Below are 18,543 nucleotides of genomic sequence, written 5' to 3'. Positions count from 1 at the left end.
TGGCTTTCTGTGCAGTAGAGAAGTCTTTGCTTCAGTTTTGGTTTTAGGCATTTTCTAGTATTTTATTACCCCGTTACTGCACTAAACAGCAGGTAGGTGTGTCTGTGTATTGCGCTCACACATTTTTCTATGTTCTCTAGCATCAGCTGATAACTTAGGACTCGACCCTTTTTGAGTAACTGTAGTCATGGCTGGCTCCAGAAAAACAAGATTCTGATGACGACAAAGCTAATCTGGAAACCAACGGGCAATGCGGTAGTGGCTGTCTATCTTTTATACACAGTCTACACCTGCTCAGATGAGAATGGAGAAGAGACTGAAGAGACTTAGACTGAATGGCAGGGGCGTAGTGTAAGTTCTTTCTTAATATTTAGAAAGAGAACAACATAGCTGATGTAAACTTCTCATTAGAAATCTTTATTAAGTCACATCGATATGGAATGGCACAGCATTTTCACTTTATCCTAAAGGACTCACATGAAATGTTGAAAGTCATCAAAGCTGCTCCATATATACAAATAATTAAAATCAATAAAGTAGCTTTTAAAAGAAAAATCATTATAAAAAAAAAAAAAAAAAAAAAAAAAAAAAAGAATGTACAAACTCCTCCCCAAGTTTATAATCCCATATAGTTTTTTTAATGTACAGGTTGAGGTTCACTAGTGTTGATCAGTTGTGTGTTAGTTCCCTCTCCCTCCGCTTGTTTTGACCTCACGTCTTGATGAGCCCCTCTAGAAAGTCTTTTTCAACCATCTCCTCAATGTTTTGTCGAGCTCGACTCCAGAACACTTTCTGGCTCTCCAGTTTGTGGCCCTCCTTGTGGCTGGGGAAAGAGGCATCTGTGCGGTTGTGAGCGTAGGCGGGGCCTGAGCGGCTGCTGGCCTTGCTGCTGAACACCTGGCTGAGCAAGTTGAAGAAGGGCAGCAGCTGCTCCATACTGCGGATCACGTAGAGGGTCAGCATTAGGTGACCTGGCTCCCAGGACAGGGTTTGGGTGGAGCAGTCCTCTTCTGGGTTTTTCTATGAGGAGGAGGCAAATAATTTACTGAAGCTGAATATTCACCTGCCAACCCGCAAAAACTACAATTTGCAAAACAGCCTCTTTTAACAAGCACTTTCCTCTTTGTAAAAGGCACTCATTTATCTTCATTATTTAATAACCTGTGCAGACAAGAGAAGATGAGATACCTTGGCTCGTTTCCTCAGCAGCTTCACTAGTCGGACAATGTAGGGCTTAAACTCTCTCTGGTGAATCCCCTGACGTCTCACTTCCAACCCCGAATCGTCTGACGCCTCTGGGATGAAGGCCCAGCGATACCTGTAATGAGGCGTGACATACTCAGATTGACTCAGAACAGCTTTAAAGGAGTGAAATTCACATAATCAATTATCACAATGTACCCTTCCACATCTCAAATACTGACACACAGGCACACACTTCTACCTAAACAAATTACAGTGGGGCAAAAAAGTATTTAGTCAGCCACCGATTGTGCAAGTTCCCCCACCTAAAATGATGACAGAGGTCAGTAATTTGCACCAGAGGTACACTTCAACTGTGAGAGACAGAATGTGAAAAAAAAAATCCATGAATCCACATGGTAGGATTTGTAAAGAATTTATTCGTAAATCAGGGTGGAAAATAAGTATTTGGTCAATAACAAAAATACAACTCAATACTTTGTAACATAACCTTTGTTGGCAATAACAGAGGTCAAACGTTTACTATAGGTCTTTACCAGGTTTGCACACACAGTAGCTGGTATTTTGGCCCATTCCTCCATGCAGATCTTCTCGAGAGCAGTGATGTTTTGGGGCTGTCGCCGAGCAACACGGACTTTCAACTCCCGCCACAGATTTTCTATGGGTTTGAGGTCTGGAGACTGGCTAGGCCACTCCAGGACTTTCAAATGCTTCTTACGGAGCCACTCCTTTGTTGCCCGGGCGGTGTGTTTTGGATCATTGTCATGTTGGAAGACCCAGCCTCGTTTCATCTTCAAAGTTCTCACTGATGGAAGGAGGTTTTGGCTCAAAATCTCACGATACATGGCCCCATTCATTCTGTCCTTAACACGGATCAGTCGTCCTGTCCCCTTGGCAGAAAAACAGCCCCATAGCATGATGTTTCCACCCCCATGCTTCACAGTAGGTATGGTGTTCTTGGGATGCAACTCAGTATTCTTCTTCCTCCAAACACGACGAGTTGAGTTTATACCAAAAAGTTCTACTTTGGTTTCATCTGACCACATGACATTCTCCCAATCCTCTGCTGTATCATCCATGTGCTCTCTGGCAAACTTCAGACGGGCCTGGACATGCACTGGCTTCAGCAGCGGAACACGTCTGGCACTGCGGGATTTGATTCCCTGCCGTTGTAGTGTGTTACTGATGGTGACCTTTGTTACTTTGGTCCCAGCTCTCTGCAGGTCATTCACCAGGTCCCCCCGTGTGGTTCTGGGATCTTTGCTCACCGTTCTCATGATCATTTTGACCCCACGGGATGAGATCTTGCGTGGAGCCCCAGATCGAGGGAGATTATCAGTGGTCTTGTATGTCTTCCATTTTCTGATGATTGCTCCCACAGTTGATTTTTTCACACCAAGCTGCTTGCCTATTGTAGATTCACTCTTCCCAGTCTGGTGCAGGTCTACAATACTTTTCCTGGTGTCCTTTGAAAGCTCTTTGGTCTTGGCCATGGCGGGGTTTGGAGTCTGACTGTTTGAGGCTGTGGACAGGTGTCTTTTATACAGATGATGAGTTCAAACAGGTGCCATTCATACAGGTAACAAGTGGGGGACAGAAAAGCTTCTTACAGAAGACGTTACAGGTCTGTGAGAGCCAGAGATTTTCCTTGTTTGAGGTGACCAAATACTTATTTTCCACCCTAATTTACGAATAAATTCTTTACAAATCCTACCATGTGAATTCATGGATTTTTTTTCATATTCTGTCTCTCACAGTTGAAGTGTACCTCTGGTGCAAATTACTGACCTCTGTCATCATTTTAGGTGGGGGAACTTGCACAATCGGTGGCTGACTAAATACTTTTTTGCCCCACTGTATGTCTGTTATTGAGTCCCTGATGATGACATGCAAGCTAGTGTCTGTACTGACATCTGAAACTGAGGCAGGCTCTCGGGAGGCAGCGCCAAGGCCAGATCCAGAAGCTTGCAGGCAGAGAGATAGAGGTTGAGCCAGCGTTGACTGTTGTAGGAGGTGGAGAAGCCGTTCCCTCCAGAATAGGTGGTCTCTAGCCCAGCCACAGATGGCCCGGATGTCCTACAGGTGAACAGGGTTTTGTTTAAAAAACAAAAAAACAGGAAGACAGGAGTGAGTTGTCTGTGATGTACATTTACCATCACAGACCAGTTTGTTATAACAAGACATTGTATACCTTGATATGTCCTCATCTGCTGTCAGCTCCTGCTCCATCAGTAGAAACACCTGAACCTGCAACATACAAATGTGTGAGTGCATCAGTTTGGGTAAAACACAGGCACAGCTGCAGCAGGGGTCAGATTTTATGTAGCCTGTATTGCTAACCAGCTCAGTGATCATGGTGGGCCACAGAGAGGTGAGGTGCTGAGGTGACATGCGCAGCAGCAGCACTCTGAAGAACAGGAACACCTGAGCATGAAGGATGGGCACCTGAGGCAGACGCAAGCTCTCCACGAGACGCTCTGTGGACACACACGTTAGAAGAAAAAATACCTAATAACTTCAGCTGGGCTTTCAGGCGACAGATAATATTAAGGAACTTCAGAGTGGTGTTTTCTGTGTGAGGTTACCTTGTATGTCAGGCAGATATTTCTGATACTGGTCCACTTCGCTGCTGTAGATGGTGAAGGCCAGACGTTTAAGCAGCATGGCCCTCTGCTCCAGCTCAGCATCTCTGTTGGTGAACAGACTCAGGGAACTGCTCTGGGCTACAGCCACCCGAGCTAACAGGAACACACACACACACAAATGTGACGTGTTATTACTTCACCTGCCACAGTCTTTTAGCTTTTAATATCTGTAACATATTAGAATGTTTTGAGCCGTCAGTAAGTGGAGGGAGGGGGGAGTGGTCTGATAAATGATCTGTGACTGCACCCAGTCATCTCCAAATTCTAATAGGGAAACTAGCTTACTCATGAGGTCTCTGAATGTGGTCTTGTCATGAGTCATCAAGTGGTCAATGATCGCTCTCCAGCTGCAAAAATGAGGAAAATTATGGAATAATTTCTACAAGCACAGCTTTGTTATATTTGGCAACAGATGCAAAACTAAACATAGTGAAGCTTTTACTTTAAAATCTCTCTCTTATGTAGATGAAGTGTCTTTGTTTATAATTCTATCCCCCTTCAATTGTGATCTCTTAAGTGCATTTCTCTCTTGTAATAACTTGCATTACAGCTGTACAAGTCTTCACCCACACACAGTTAGTTTCCTCTCCTTCCTACTCACTGGCTGACGCAGGAGGAGTCCATCTGGAAGAAGGTGTGGTCCATGAAGAGGTCGAAGGCCTCCTTCTTCCAGGCACGCCGGGTGTACTGATACCCACTTAGACTGCTCAACAGTTGGATACAAGCCCGGTAGCTGGGGGCGTTGTGAGCGCTGTCAGAGAAAAATTAGGAATGACCAGGATGTGAAGCATCCATGCAGACATTCAATGCGTTTTATTATTGATTATCATTACTAAATTTTTTTTTTTTTTTTAAAAGAAGAATTTACATAGTGTTATTTCTCAATGAGGACAAAAGCAGCACACAATACAAAGAAGCTCATCCACACCTGTGGTTGCGGAGGTAGGGAACTACGTAGTGCATGATATTAACCAGCAGCGGAATCACCTTCTCCTTCTCATCACTGTAGAACACCATGTCCAACAGATGAGCCAGCACCTGGCGGATACAGCCAACATTCATTGTGTTGTTTACATCAAAATCTTAGTAAATGGGACAAAACCAAGCAACATTTTTCAAAAGTAGAGAGCAGATAGTTGCGGCCACTGAGCCTCAACACCTGCTTCCTGTGTTGTTTGGTTGTAGGAAAAAAAAAAGCCATAAGACAGAGACGGGGGGGGGGGGGGGGGGGGGGGGGGGGGGGGGATATCCACCCAGGTGAGCAAACATTTTTAAATAACATGCATGTTCTGATGAGTACAGAAGTTAAAGTTGATTATGATAATGCTTTAAAATGACTGCTCAATTAACTGCTGAGTGATGCTTCCAAAAGAAGTTGTAAAAACCACATCACACCAAAGAGACTTAAACTGAAGCATCCTTGAACACCATCCAACCACTGCATTGTGCGTTTTTTATGCTGTCATAGTTTCCAGTGCTTGCACACCTTAATATTCTTCTTGAAACAGTAAGTTTCTCATTCATTTGTGCATATTAAGGTTTTGGACATAGTAGCATGCTAAACAGCGCTCTTTTCTCGCACAGTTTCCCGCTCTTTGGCTCTTTATTTACAAACCACATCACACATCAAACATGTTACTGATATGATACATATTTGACTGCATACTAACTTTCTTTTTGCTTAAATAAATGTGTTTTTCACAAAAGTCATGTACACTCCACATTTTGTCACATTCTTTCTGCCATTAGGTACTTTTATCCAAAGAGTGAAAAATAAGAAATGACCATCACACTACTCACCAGCTACCAGATGCATAGACTGCAGTGCAGGACATATTTGATGAACTGCCTTATATGCATCCATCCATCTATAAACTGCATCCATGAAGCATGGGCAATATCTGCGTAATGAGCTCCACTCTGAGCTAAAACAGCCAAAACATTGGAGGTGGCCACCGATTTCAATTATCCACCACCTCCAAAGCATAACACTTAACTCAGCACATGAATTTATTGGTTCATTAATAATGGTTTAAGAGTTTGAGAGGTGGTTATAAATCAGCTCTAAGAAGTTCAGATGGACCGTGGGGGTGTGCTTGATAACGACAGGCCTAAACATTGCTGGTAAATATGAGCGAGAGCAGTTTGAAGCATAATCAAGACGAACAGTGGAATGACTGATGGCACTGACTGATGGCTTGAGAAACAAAGACAGGGTTGAACTGAGTCACAGACACTCAGGTGTTTTACCTCGGCCAATAGCGTGAGGGCGTGCACACTGTACACTGATGGAGTGAAGCTGGAGGCCTCCATCACTGTGAGCATTAAATCTACAAAACACACATACCAAACATTAGCAGCAGCTACACAACAGATAATAACACATCCACGCTGAAGCACCCCAAAACTATTCACATTTCACATGTTTTCAGACATGTTAGCTCCTGTGAACACAAGTTTATACGTGCTTTGCTTGAGCTGAGTTACGTTAAGAATTATTGTCTGGCATTCAGATTAAACCCGAAAATGTTAGCTACATTTATGACTCTGCTATCTGAATTCACAGAATTACCGAAATCATCTTTAAAAAAAAAAAAATCAAGACGTGAAAAGGAAAACCAAGAAACACATTAAACCATCCATGGCAGAAGCAGAGAATGTAGTTGGTGTCAAGGCCAGACATGTTTAGTGTGACTATCAAGCAACATAGCTAACAGCCTTTTCATGTATGATCGTAAAGTTCAGGCAGCGCACCTTCTACATCAGCTTCCAGGTTGGTTCCATCCACAACGATCTGAGGAGAAGGTTTCACCTCCAGGTTCCTCCTCAGCCACGTGGTTTGCTCCAACGAGGAGCCTGCAATCGTCCCAATAGCCTCCACCACTTTATGGGTCACGTCCTGAACATACAAATGATTTTGATTCCCTCAGTGTTCTTGTTGTGCTTAATTTGATTGTATCCAGCACGTTATAATCCGGCATGTCTGTAGAGCATGGACTTGTCACATTATTATCTACAATCTGGCTGCAGTACCTACCTGCAGCTCTCTCTGGTCCTTCTTGCTCTCCAGATTAGGGTTCTTCAAAATGAACTCGTTTAGAACTCTGGAGAAGAAAAACAAAGGAGCAAAGGTATTAAATAAGTTAAAATTAAAAACTGTATTTTGGAAAATCCTGACAGAGACCTTTATTTACCCCAGTTACAAAATAAAAGAGACATTTTGTTGAAGCAGGACTCTATCAGAGTAAGCTGTATCTTGTTTGCTTAGTATAACTGGTTCTACTTGCCCTGTTAAATTTATAGCATTAAGACTTTCTTTAACTATTTCAAAATAAAAGCCTTCTAGAGCTAAACTGGACAGAAACACAGAAAACAGCTTTATACAAAGAATGACAAAGCAAAGTGAATCATACCACTGTTTACTCAGTTTATGTTTACTGGACTACTGTAACACCCAGGAGAGAAACGTACCCCAATATGAGAAACTGTCCTGGAGCGGGCAGGCCCAGCTGTATAGAGTCCTTCAGCAGTGCCAACAGAGATGGCCAGCTATCAACCAAACTGGAAACAGGAATCCTAACACAGAAAGAGGCAACATCATAAATTCAGAGTGGTTAGTTGTTGTAATTATACACACAAGGAAAGAGTGTATTCTATGTATATCGGAATTCAACAGATATGGTGTCTAATTATAGAATTATGTGAGAAGCTGTGTACTCACCTCTGGACATAAGAATAGAAGAACTGCAGCATGCAGACCTCTAGAGAGAGGTGCTTCTGGAAAGCAGAAAAAACAGTTATTGTAATGACTGAACTCTAACTGAAAGACTTCAAGTTATCCTATGAGAAAAGGTATCAAAATTAAAAAGCGCCCCTCTAAAACAAACTGTAAAGCCTCTGAAGCAGAAAATCATGGCAACAATTACCACAGTTCTTCATTTTTACTGACATAAATCATAATAGTCTCTTGATATTCACACGAGTACATTCCTGTCCTAGCATTGTTATGCAAAATTTAGAAGTGAGACAAAAACAGATAAAGACTGGCTTGAGCAACAAACACCAAAACACCAACCTTGTCCTTGGCGATAGCAGGCGGCTGTTTCAGGACCTCTTTGACTGTTTGCATAACAGTCTCAGTGCGCATGGCGCTGACAGAGCGAACCAGTTCAACTAGCAGCAGCTGCTCTTCACTGGCTACAGGAATCACCTGAAAGAAAGTCATTCAGACTCAATGGAAGAAATACAATGATTTCAAGAGTGTAATCAAATTGAGGCATACTGGACCCTGGTTAAACACTCCTATTAAGAGAAAGAGAACAAATGTGAAAATATATAACTTCAGCATGCTTTTAGAAATAACCACACTTTTTCCATTTACTACAGCAAATAGGAAAAATATTTTGTGTTATTTAAATAGCTTCAAATGGGGGCATTGAGACAATCGTCCACATTTTAATTGTGTATACCTTATTTCTGACTGGAGTCTTGACCTGTTTCCTCTCATTCCAAACGTAGGCTATAGCTGCCATGAAATGAGCGCCATGATTCATGGAGATTGGACCCAGCAGCTCTAGGATCTGCTGACGGAGGTTCTGCAGGAACAATGCACAAACATTAACCATACTTCTACCATCAACATCCTATAATTTCAGTCTATCTTGCAGAGCTCTGATTTCTCCATGATACAGCTGCAAACAGTTTACTTCCCTAAAAGTTCTTGGCTCACATGTCATATTCAAATATGTATAACACGCAACTTTCCACAGTGAGCATATAAGTGACACAATAAACTGTTAAAGAACATTTAAACTGGGCCTTGCACTTCGGATATGTAAAGTCGGTTACAAAAGTAACCAAGTTATTTAGTCCTAATTATTCCTCCATCAGGGACTCGGGGCCTGTAATAGTTACAAGTTATTTCAATTGCAGGATACGATTCACCACGATATCTCTGCGAAATTACATTTTCCATCCCACCTCAGTAAAACATGAAATGTTATCTGCAAGGGGCAAATAATTATCTATAACTGCAGAAAGAAAATCCTTAAGCACCAATAATGAGATTCTGTTTTAGTATTGCTTTATGAGTTATAGAGCCAAGCAGCAACTCTTCAGGTTAGGTAACAACACAAGGTTAACAGGCTATCTGGCTTTATCTGGGCCCAACTTGCAGAATTTACTGCGTCTTTGCTCATGCCTACAAATCATTGTTTCGATTTAAACCAACTATTAAGAGCAGCATCACTTCACTGGGATAGATCACCACATTAACTTACAGTGCTTGCTCCAGACCTGTCGACAGACCAGATACTAAATAATCAGATCACTGTAACAGCTCTACTTCTTTCCCACATGAGTTGAACGGGTAAACCAAGAATCAATAGAGCCAGCTCTTGAGTAGTCAGATAACTAAGGAGAACAAGACCAAGATAAAACTCCATTATTCAAGTTTCTGGTCGATACTTGGTCTCTGTGTCTGTGCTGATGCCAAAGGCATTTCAGATCATCTGTGAAAGAAAAAACACTTCTGAAGGTAAGTTATCTGAAATAAAATCTATTAATGGAAATCTTCTAAAAGTCTTAATATTAGAGGCTCCTTTCACCCAATTCAGTCAATTTGAGCAGTCTAACTATGAGACCAGACTGACTAGACAACCATGAATACATTTCAACTTATATACCTTAGTGGAGCCAAGGTTGATGTTAGATGTGGAAGCAGCAGAGGCAGCAGCTGGCTTGTCAGAGTTATCAGCCTGGTGGAGGACACTCCAAAGGAGGGTGACAGAAGACATGATGGTGTGGAGGATGGACAAAATGCCTGATCGAGCCTCAGCCAGGTGCTTCTGATCAACACTCACTTGTAACTAAACAGCAGAACATACAGCAAGACACTGAATGCTGGTATACTGCAAAGCTTTAGACAATGAAACAAAAAATGTGTAAAACCTCATTATGATTATCCTCACTAATGTATCAAATATGGAAACCACTATTCTAAAATATAGGGGAGGCATTGCTTTGTGTAAATGAGTCTATGTAAAGTCTGTGTAAATGTTCACTGAGGTATCAGAATGCAGTCTGCTGCAATCATGTGGTGCATGATGCCCTCACCTGGTGGTACTGGGAGGTGGGATCCAGTAGGCAGTAATGGATGATGGCTGTCACGCCCTCTAGCAAAGTCAGAATCAGGTCAGGAGGAATGCAGAGAGCCATCCACTGTGGTCTAAAAAGCACAGAGAATAAGCAGTTTAAACATGAAATATTTCAAATGAACAAAAAAGCACAACATTTTACACAATTATAGAGGCATTTTAGAGAAAATTACTTGCAAGTGAATCACTACATAAGATGGTCAAGGCTGCCCTCTGGTGACCAAGCCATGCCATGGCATTTTAATGCACTGTACTGCTGATCTGTTACATAGTTAACAAGATCCATCTAGACATTAATACCTGGTGTCAGTGATCCCGGTCTCATAGCGGTACTGCTGGAGAAGATTATCCAGGTTCCTGCACAGCTGCAGAGTGACCGAGGCCACAACCCTCCTTAGGACTCTCCCCATGTAGGGTAGTGTGGCTGTGATGAGTCCGATCCACTGTGGGTGCATCTTGCACGCGTGGTGCTGATGCAAGGCCCTGATGACCGAACAAAGGAACATACCCTGTGCTGTGATAGGCTGTCCATGGAGGTACTGCAGTGATGTCATTGGCTGCTGAGGGTTGACATGCTCCACTTCCCCACCCAATATCTCAAACCCTGCTCCAACACTGCCTCCAGTCCCTCCACCTCCTACCCCTCCTACTACAGGTTCTGCTCCTTCATCAGCTGGCAGAAGGACCCTGTGCTCAAGCACAACAAGACTCTGCAGCAGTCTGAGCAGCTGGGCCTGGACTGCACTACAGCTGTCTATCTGGTCTTCTGACAGGTTGATAACGCTGTCCTCAGATAGACCTTCTTCCACTGTGGCCATGTTGACCCCTGCCACCCTCTGTTCGTGCCATTTCTGAGCACTGAATATGGAAGAGAGAAGGCAGTGTAGAACCACCTTCTGAACTTTGCACTTAGAGAGGACATCGCTTATAAAACTAGCAAAGCCCTTCGCTGAGCCACCTGTGACTTTGGCTAGCTCGCTGAAAAGGAGAGTTAAAACCTCCACACTGGTTAACTGCATGGCCCGGTTCCCTGCCAAGTCCTGAGGGCCTGCAGGCACATGAGCAGAGTAATAACTTCTTAGGAAGTAGAGACAGAGTGAGATGATGATCTCCAGGTACATGGCACTGCGGAATGAATGGGAGTGGGAGTCCTGGGAAATGGGGCAGTAAAAGTCTTTGCCCATGACAGAAACACGGTGACGGGCTAGGAGGTTTTGAAGCAAAGACAGCTGTGGGGTGTAGGTGTTGTTGATGCTGGTGGTGGAGATGGCGCTCACAAACCCGGAGGGAGCAGCTCTAAGCATGGCTGCAATGGCTGACAGGGCGTGGAGTGCCCGGGAAGAGTCATAAAGCTGGAGGTAGAGGAGGACGTGCTGGTAGAGGGGGTGGATGTTAAAACGAGGTGGGGCAGAGGATGATCTGCGTCCTGTAACGCTGACACCCCCAACAGTCATCCCAGAGCCCCCGCTGGGAGAGCCTGTGTCGCTCTCTATCTCTGACACCTCACCTTCCCCGCAGCTGTACCAGTTTTCTAGATCTAAACTATCACCAAAGAAAATACTGGGTGGGCGCAGTTTGTCTGCTTGATTTGCCTTCCTCTGTCTCTCCTCTTCCTTCCTCTTAATCTTCTTGATCTTTGGCTTTGCCCCTGGAGACTTGTCTGCCAGCTTCTCCATAATTTTCCCTTTAAGGCTAAGCTGGATGCTGCTATGGCTACGTTTGCGGGCCTGAGAGTCATCCACCTGAAGGGTGTGGTCTGGGGTGGCCGGGTTAGAGCTGTCTGGCAAAGTGACAATGGAAGGAGAGGAACTATGGCGGGTAATGCCCTCTTTGTGCTGTCCGTCTACTGACGCAACAGCTGGTGTGATGGTGAGAAATTCCAGTGTGCCTTCAGCCAACATCTCCGGCACAGTCTGGTGGTTGGAACAATGAGGAAGCCCAGAGTCCAGGCGGGTACCAATGGATATATCCGAGGAGGTGCTGTCAGTGTCAGTTTGGGGCCAGTTTTCAGGTGGATATGATACTTCAAGAGAGCCGTCATCAACTAGCTGTAGAACTCTGTCGATGAGTTCACCTAAAACACAAGACACAACTTCCTCTATAGAATCCTCAGAGGGGTCATCTGAGGATCCAGGTTGTGGGTCTGAGCCATTTATCATGCATTTGACTCCCTCTGGTTCCTCAAAGCTGCCATTTTCCACTGTAGAAGAATGAGAACCAGTGGAGTCTGAACTCTGAGGCTCCCCCTGTTGGTGAGCAGGCTGATATTCACCAGCTAGATGCAAGTTCTCACTGCTCAGACTCATTATGGACAGGCTGTCACTCAATGGGTTTACAGTCAGGCAGAATGGCTCCATGTCACCCACTGTCAAACCTCGGAGATCCTCTTGTCCAACCCTCTCACTCTGGATCTGACTGAAGTCTAAGGAAAAGTAAGGAGGAGATAAAAGGAATATTTACATAAAGAACCAAAGTGAAGCCAAAGTTCAAAAAGACAGTTAAAGGTTAGTGCTCACTGTCTGAGAAGCCAGAGTCTCTGTTGTAAATGGGTTCTGATGGCTCCCGTTCAGGCGGTTCAGGGAATACTTGGGCTAAGTGGCGCTGCGCCTGCACCCTCTGAATGGAGACTCGGTGGGTCTTGGGATGGAGCAAGAGGAGGAGGAGTGGTTCGAGGACCCGGGCAATGTCATGTCTTTGAAGGACCTGATTCAGCCAAGCCCGACCAACTGCACTGGTACATGGATCCCAGTAGCTCAGGCAGTCCAGCATTATGAAGAGAGATCTGAGGGATAAAGACAACAGTAAGACAAAAAAGGTAAGAAAAGGAATTTAAGAAAAAGGGGTCATCAAATCTACTAATGGTGGATACTTTCATCAGCACAATTTCCATATGATCAGCAGTTTCACATGTACCTGTCAAATGTGCGACTAAACGGAGAAGACTTGGTGATGTTCAAATCTCGCGTTAAATGCCACAGCACAGAGAATTTAACGTGGGCCTCCAGATGAATTTGCTGAAACAGAAACATGCTTCAGCATGGATTTCTTTTATCTGATTTTTGCCTGGTAATGTGAGCACCATGCTGACCTTGTCCCTGTGCATGAGTTGCTGGCTGATGACATCCTCGCAGATGCTGGAGGAAGGAACGAGGTTGTGAAGCTGGTAGAAAAGTTCCACACTGCGCTGATGGTGCTGAGGGGTTCCCTCATTCAGCTGGTCCCACAAAATCAGAGCCACCGACTGAGCAAAACATTAAATGGGGTTAAAAAAAATAAAGAAAAAAAAGCCAAATAGTTCCACTGCAATCTGGAACCAGATCTCTACCTTGAAGAAGTCTGTCTTGTCAGCAATGTGCTTTAGGATTCCCTGAGTGAGCGGCGGCCTGATGACTACAGCCACTCGACCCTGGCTTGGACTCATGGGCTGGGTGGACTCAGAGCTGGCGCCAGATGCCACACTTTCAGCAGTAACCATGGCAACAGACTGGGTAAGCCCAACTAGGTCCATGAGGAGGGATATGGCTACACATTGCAGGCTGAAGTCACTGGCCAGGCAACAGGCATCCATCAGCGTCTGGAGCCACAGCGGGAGCCGGACCTGCTCACTCTCTGCATGGATGCAGGAGGGACAGAAAACATGTTAAAGACTTAACATGAATTCGTGTCAACAAACTTTCCTTGTTCTTATTTACAATGATGTACAACTGTATGCACCCATTCGTGCATTTATTAACATAGACTGCACCTACCAAGCAGTTCTTCCTGTCTGGGTGAAGACTTGAGATTCCCCTCTGCGATGTAGACGGGGAAACTGGAGCATTCAAGGAAGAGTTGGCAGGCAGCCGTGAAGGCAGCAATGCACTCTTTCTGGACCCTCCCAGAGCCCGAGCAAACCTCTGCATGATCACCATTCTGGGAGCTCTCTGAAACCAGGAGCCCTGATTGTGTCACTTCGCCTCTGTGACCCTCGACTTTGTTCACCTGCCCTGGGATAATGTATAAGGTAATGAGGCGGGAGAGAAACTGCTGGAAGTGCTCCAGACAGCATTGCATGACTGGTTTGTCCAGAGGTTTAGAATGACACGGGCCTGAGGAGCGACGGCCTGTTCTGACTGTGGAGTGCGGATGAGGGGTGTGCTCTGCCTCTTCAGGAACGTCTCCTTGGTATTGGACAAACTCTGTGAAGCCACTCTCAGAGCGACAGCTAGGAGTGTTTTCCACATCCTCGAAGACATCCTCAGTGCCAGGGCCCTCCAGAGTGGAAGGGAGAGTCTATCAAAAAAAAAAAGACAAAGGAAGAAAGATCGGCAAAAATGCAGGCATTATCCATCTGTAAGTGAATTATTTTCTGAAAAACTCTCAGATTTCTTATTAATGATTTTTTTTTTCTATACAAAACCAAAACAAAGGTATTAAGCTGAATGAAGGGTGTAGAGATGTTTTGAAGCATCATCATGGACACTGTCACAGCAGACCCTTTGAAGTATAATTAGAAATTACATCTAAAATAGGACATCACAAATTTATCTAATAGCATTTTTTACTCCATAAGGCATTGCAGGAAATGGTAAGACACCATATGGCAAAATTTGTTGAAGTTGCAGTTTTTGCTGCAAGTTACAGAATTTGTTTCTCATTTGCAACTTACTGATATAACTTGGTTTATTACTGATATAACACTGCTCAAGTAACTCAATCTCCACCTATAATATAATCTGAAGACACTTCCAGGAAGTGCAGTGTATCGTTCATATAGTGACTTGAGCAGAAATTTACAGCCTTTGTCCATAAGAAATATGCACTCTGTTCAGTAAATAATCACTATGTGCTTAGCTATTAGTTAAAATAGTGTTAGCCTTGCAGCAGACACATAAAGTTTATGACTACACTGGTCTTTATATAGTAAGGCTGCGTACACAGCTGCTGGGCCTGATCTGAGGGAGCATCCTGCTGCAGCGAGACTGACAGACTGAAGTTCTTACATTTCTTTATTCCGGCCAACCTTTGGGGGCCTCGAGGCTTCCTGGGATATATTTTGAGTGAGGTAGCGTGTACATTATGGAGCTTGGACTCAGATGGCATGTTTGCTAGAACGTTCTCTATATGCCCCTCAGAGTGGGTGTAGGGGTGGGGTGTTAACAGTATTCAATGGATGTATGCAGAATGTTTCCACTCTGATGGATATGGCAAACCCCAGAGGCATCGCGAGCTAGTTTATTCCTCTACTTCCTCAGAGGAAAAAGCGAGCTGGGCTCAGCTGTTGGGGAACCATCTTCTGCCTTTCTACTTGTCCTCTTTCAAGCCCCTCATGGGTCTCTCTCTCTCTCTCTTTCTCTCTCGCTCTCTCAACAGTCATGGCCCTCTCCAGCTCTGAGCACTGGACTGACTGAACTTTAAATCATGGCTCACTAGGCTTACAAACACTTAAAACAACCAGGTTGTTGGACAGGGACCAGAAGGACCTCAACAGCCGAAAGCAGCATTTGTTCTGAATAATCTTCAAATGACTTGTGTCGAGGGAGCGTGGAATGGCAGGGCCACCCAGCCAAAGACAGCACAGGCCAGAGGGCTGGCAGGAGGCACCAAGAGGCCCTGTTCATGGACCAGGACACACCATCAGAGCCTAAGCTGATGAGTTTTTGGCCAATAACTTGTAGGGAAAGCCAGTCAAATTAAGGTTTGATCCTTGTGTTTGGCAGCAACAGGGTCTGTTTTTTTTAAAGGATCAGAGACTAAACTAAATGATCAACAGAGCTTGGCAGAACACTGACTTCTCTTTTAGTACTTTATTTTTAACTTTGAATCTCTTTACTGTCATTAACCCCGACACTTTCCAATTATTATCTTTTTCCCTTTATCAGGAACTCCAACTCCCTTTTACACCCCTGAAACATTTTGAGACATTGTAATCACCTGTTTGTCCTCCGTGTCTCTGTTTTTGTCCCTTGCTGAGTTTGATGGCTTGCCGATAGAGCTGGAGAGGCCCTGAGCTTGAGGGCCAGATGGCAGGGCCAGAGGGGAGACCAGTGGAGGTTGCACCTTGCTGAGAATCTTGGAGCACAGACGGAGGCAGTGGGTGAGCTCGCCGAGGCCCAGGGCCTGCAGGTGACAGGTCAGGGCTGCTACCATCCGCAACAGCAGTTGAGGGAGATGCTCTGTCTGGATTTCTATGTACGTCTCCTAAAAAGGTGCAAGGGACCAAAACAGAACTGAGTTGTGGAACTGAATATAATTACTGTGCATTTGAAGGGCTTAGAGGGGAACGTGATATGAAGTTATTACGCCTGGTAGCTATGCTGATGCTGGGCTTTAACTCTACAAAATTGTTAAAAGAAGACAGTTTGCTTGATTAAATATTGTTAAATACAAATTCATATATACGACTGAGTATCAAAGGGCAAGTCAGTGGAATTTTTGTGTGCTTTCTTTTTAACTTACATGAGGTGTGACCAAAAAAAGTTACAGGCCCACAAATATCAAAAAAAGTACCCGATTTAATTTGTCTGAGCTCGTTCATCTTCTTGTGCACCACTTCCACTGCTGCTGCTATTTTTATTGGCTGTATGGAAATCCCATAATGACCACCGTGTACGTCAAACATCGAGCTAAGCTGAGCAGTATTCAGGAACCAGGAGCAGGATTGTTATGATTGTTGTTAATTTAGAGTTTGACTACCAACCTGAGACATCTGAAAAGGGACATTCAGTGGAACCACCCACCACATCGTAATGTTTGTTTACCACTGCAACACAATCTTCGCTCACAACTGGCACTACATGCCACATTATGGCAAGAAATCACTGTTTTGACACACTGGAGGAGATCCAGTACATCACAGAGGCACAAGTGCAAAGGGAGAGAACAGGTCTTCCTCTGAGGGACCTAAAAATAGCAGCAGCACTAAAAACAGTCTGGAAGAGCAGGGAAAAAAAACATTTTAGACCAGAAAATTTGAATGTTCCTATTTGTTTATGATCACACCTTGAATCAATAAATTTAGTGTTGTATCGTTTCAGTGAATGACCATGTGCTAATTCTAAAGAAGAAAGAAGTGGAAAATGCTATTTAATACTGTTTATCTGTTTATGTGTGTGCATCTTATATAAAGTCTAAATAAGAAAATAAAACTATCAATTCTAAAATTTTTTTACACATCAGAACAGGACAGAATTGGGTAAACACAACCAGATATGAACAACACATGATGTCATTTATTTATTTTACAAGCAAATAAGCCAAAATACAGAAGCAGTGTGAAAGCCAAAGTATATTCTAATTTTTAACAGCTTGTAAGCTAGTCCCCTTTAGAAGAAAAAACATGAAGAAATATTTTTTTGTCTCATCTGTCTATCAAAATGTGGAGGAATTTGGCCCACTCTTATTCATAATGTTGCCCTAGGTTGTTAAGGTTTGGAGGCATCTATTTATGTACAGCTCTCTTAAAGTCACGCAAAAGCATTTCAATCAGGTTGAGATCAGACTGTGATCGGGCCATTGCAACACCTTGATTCTTTTCTTTTTCAGCCAGTCTGTTGTATTTTGGGGGGGGATCATTATTCTATTACATGCCCCAGTTTCAGTCAGGCTTTAGCTGTCGGACAGATGGCCTCACATTTGACTTTCCAGAGTGTACTTTATTTTTATTTTAACTCGTTTGCATTTTTCTGTGTAATTTGGAATATGAACTACTTTAGGACGTGGTAAATCCCCCCCACCCCCTTTTTTAATCTGTAGTGGTTTAGTCCAGAGCCTGTTTGGCCTTGGCTTAACCTGTTAAATGCTAATTGGTCAGCTTGTTTATTTGTGAATGTGTGATTGGTCCACTTGGATTTCTTCTGTTTCCTGTTTTTTTATTTAAACACAAACTGTTTGATATTTTGTAATGACCCTGATGAAGGTCGAAAGCAGAAACACATTTGTCAACCAATAAAGTTGTTCACTAATAATTTAAGTTTCGTTGGAGTCTTCACGTCATCAGATATTTGTATTCTCCATGCACCTTGGAAGTAGGTGCAGTTGTGCCAGAAAAAATTGCTGGTTACTCACGTTTGACTCAAGAATACTTTGTTATACAGAGGAATTCATGGTGGACTCAATGACTGTAAGGTGTCCAGGTCCTGTAGCTGCAAAATCAAATCATCACCCCTCCACCATCGTGGTTGAAAGTTGGTTTGAGGTGTTTTTGCTGATTTGCTGTACAGTGGTCCCTCGTTTATCGCGGGAGTTACGTTCTAAAAATGACCCGCGATAGGTGAAATCCGCAAATCAGCCAACTTTATTTTTTATTTTAAAGGTGAACCGTGTTATAGTGAGGGACCACTGTATTTGTTTTTTATTATATGTGCTGCGTGGTTTTGGGGGTTTTTTGCAATTTTTTGCAGTTTCTCTGAGCACTGCACGGTCTGACATTGTTGTCAATTTTCTGGGACATCCAGCCCTAGACCACTGTTTTCGCCATCATAGTTCTTTTGATGGCAAAAACAGTAAATGGGTACTTTGTTTGCTTCTGCATTTTGGGTTAGATTTTACTCATCTAAGAT

At 43.7% G+C, this 18,543-nt stretch overlaps 1 protein-coding gene across 2 annotated transcripts in view; it reads right to left on the bottom strand.

Moving 5' to 3' along the window:
* Positions 1–406: 406 nt before the first annotated feature.
* Positions 407–18,543, bottom strand: part of dop1a (DOP1 leucine zipper like protein A) — a 31,029-nt gene continuing 12,892 nt past the window's right edge. For both annotated transcript variants that reach the window (XM_080896095.1, XM_080896096.1), the window contains 25 exons: positions 15,917–16,183; positions 13,753–14,275; positions 13,329–13,612; positions 13,092–13,244; positions 12,917–13,017; positions 12,520–12,785; positions 10,304–12,425; positions 9,963–10,074; positions 9,533–9,715; positions 8,318–8,443; positions 7,924–8,058; positions 7,570–7,625; positions 7,320–7,424; positions 6,886–6,952; positions 6,603–6,747; positions 6,099–6,178; positions 4,777–4,886; positions 4,450–4,599; positions 4,134–4,195; positions 3,789–3,941; positions 3,544–3,680; positions 3,395–3,450; positions 3,115–3,279; positions 1,189–1,318; positions 407–1,020 (listed from right to left, as the gene is read on the bottom strand). In XM_080896095.1, the coding sequence (XP_080752221.1) occupies positions 712–1,020; positions 1,189–1,318; positions 3,115–3,279; positions 3,395–3,450; positions 3,544–3,680; positions 3,789–3,941; positions 4,134–4,195; positions 4,450–4,599; positions 4,777–4,886; positions 6,099–6,178; positions 6,603–6,747; positions 6,886–6,952; positions 7,320–7,424; positions 7,570–7,625; positions 7,924–8,058; positions 8,318–8,443; positions 9,533–9,715; positions 9,963–10,074; positions 10,304–12,425; positions 12,520–12,785; positions 12,917–13,017; positions 13,092–13,244; positions 13,329–13,612; positions 13,753–14,275; positions 15,917–16,183 (5,997 nt within the window). In that variant the 3' untranslated portion in view covers positions 407–711. The remainder of the gene's footprint in view (positions 1,021–1,188; positions 1,319–3,114; positions 3,280–3,394; positions 3,451–3,543; positions 3,681–3,788; positions 3,942–4,133; positions 4,196–4,449; positions 4,600–4,776; positions 4,887–6,098; positions 6,179–6,602; positions 6,748–6,885; positions 6,953–7,319; positions 7,425–7,569; positions 7,626–7,923; positions 8,059–8,317; positions 8,444–9,532; positions 9,716–9,962; positions 10,075–10,303; positions 12,426–12,519; positions 12,786–12,916; positions 13,018–13,091; positions 13,245–13,328; positions 13,613–13,752; positions 14,276–15,916; positions 16,184–18,543) is intronic.

Source organism: Rhamphochromis sp. 'chilingali' (assembly GCF_963969265.1).
Source record: "Rhamphochromis sp. 'chilingali' genome assembly, chromosome: 11".
NCBI lineage: Eukaryota > Metazoa > Chordata > Actinopteri > Cichliformes > Cichlidae > Rhamphochromis > Rhamphochromis sp. 'chilingali'.
The sequence above is the reverse complement of the archived record's forward strand: the minus strand, read 5'-3'. Positions and strand labels throughout refer to the sequence as shown.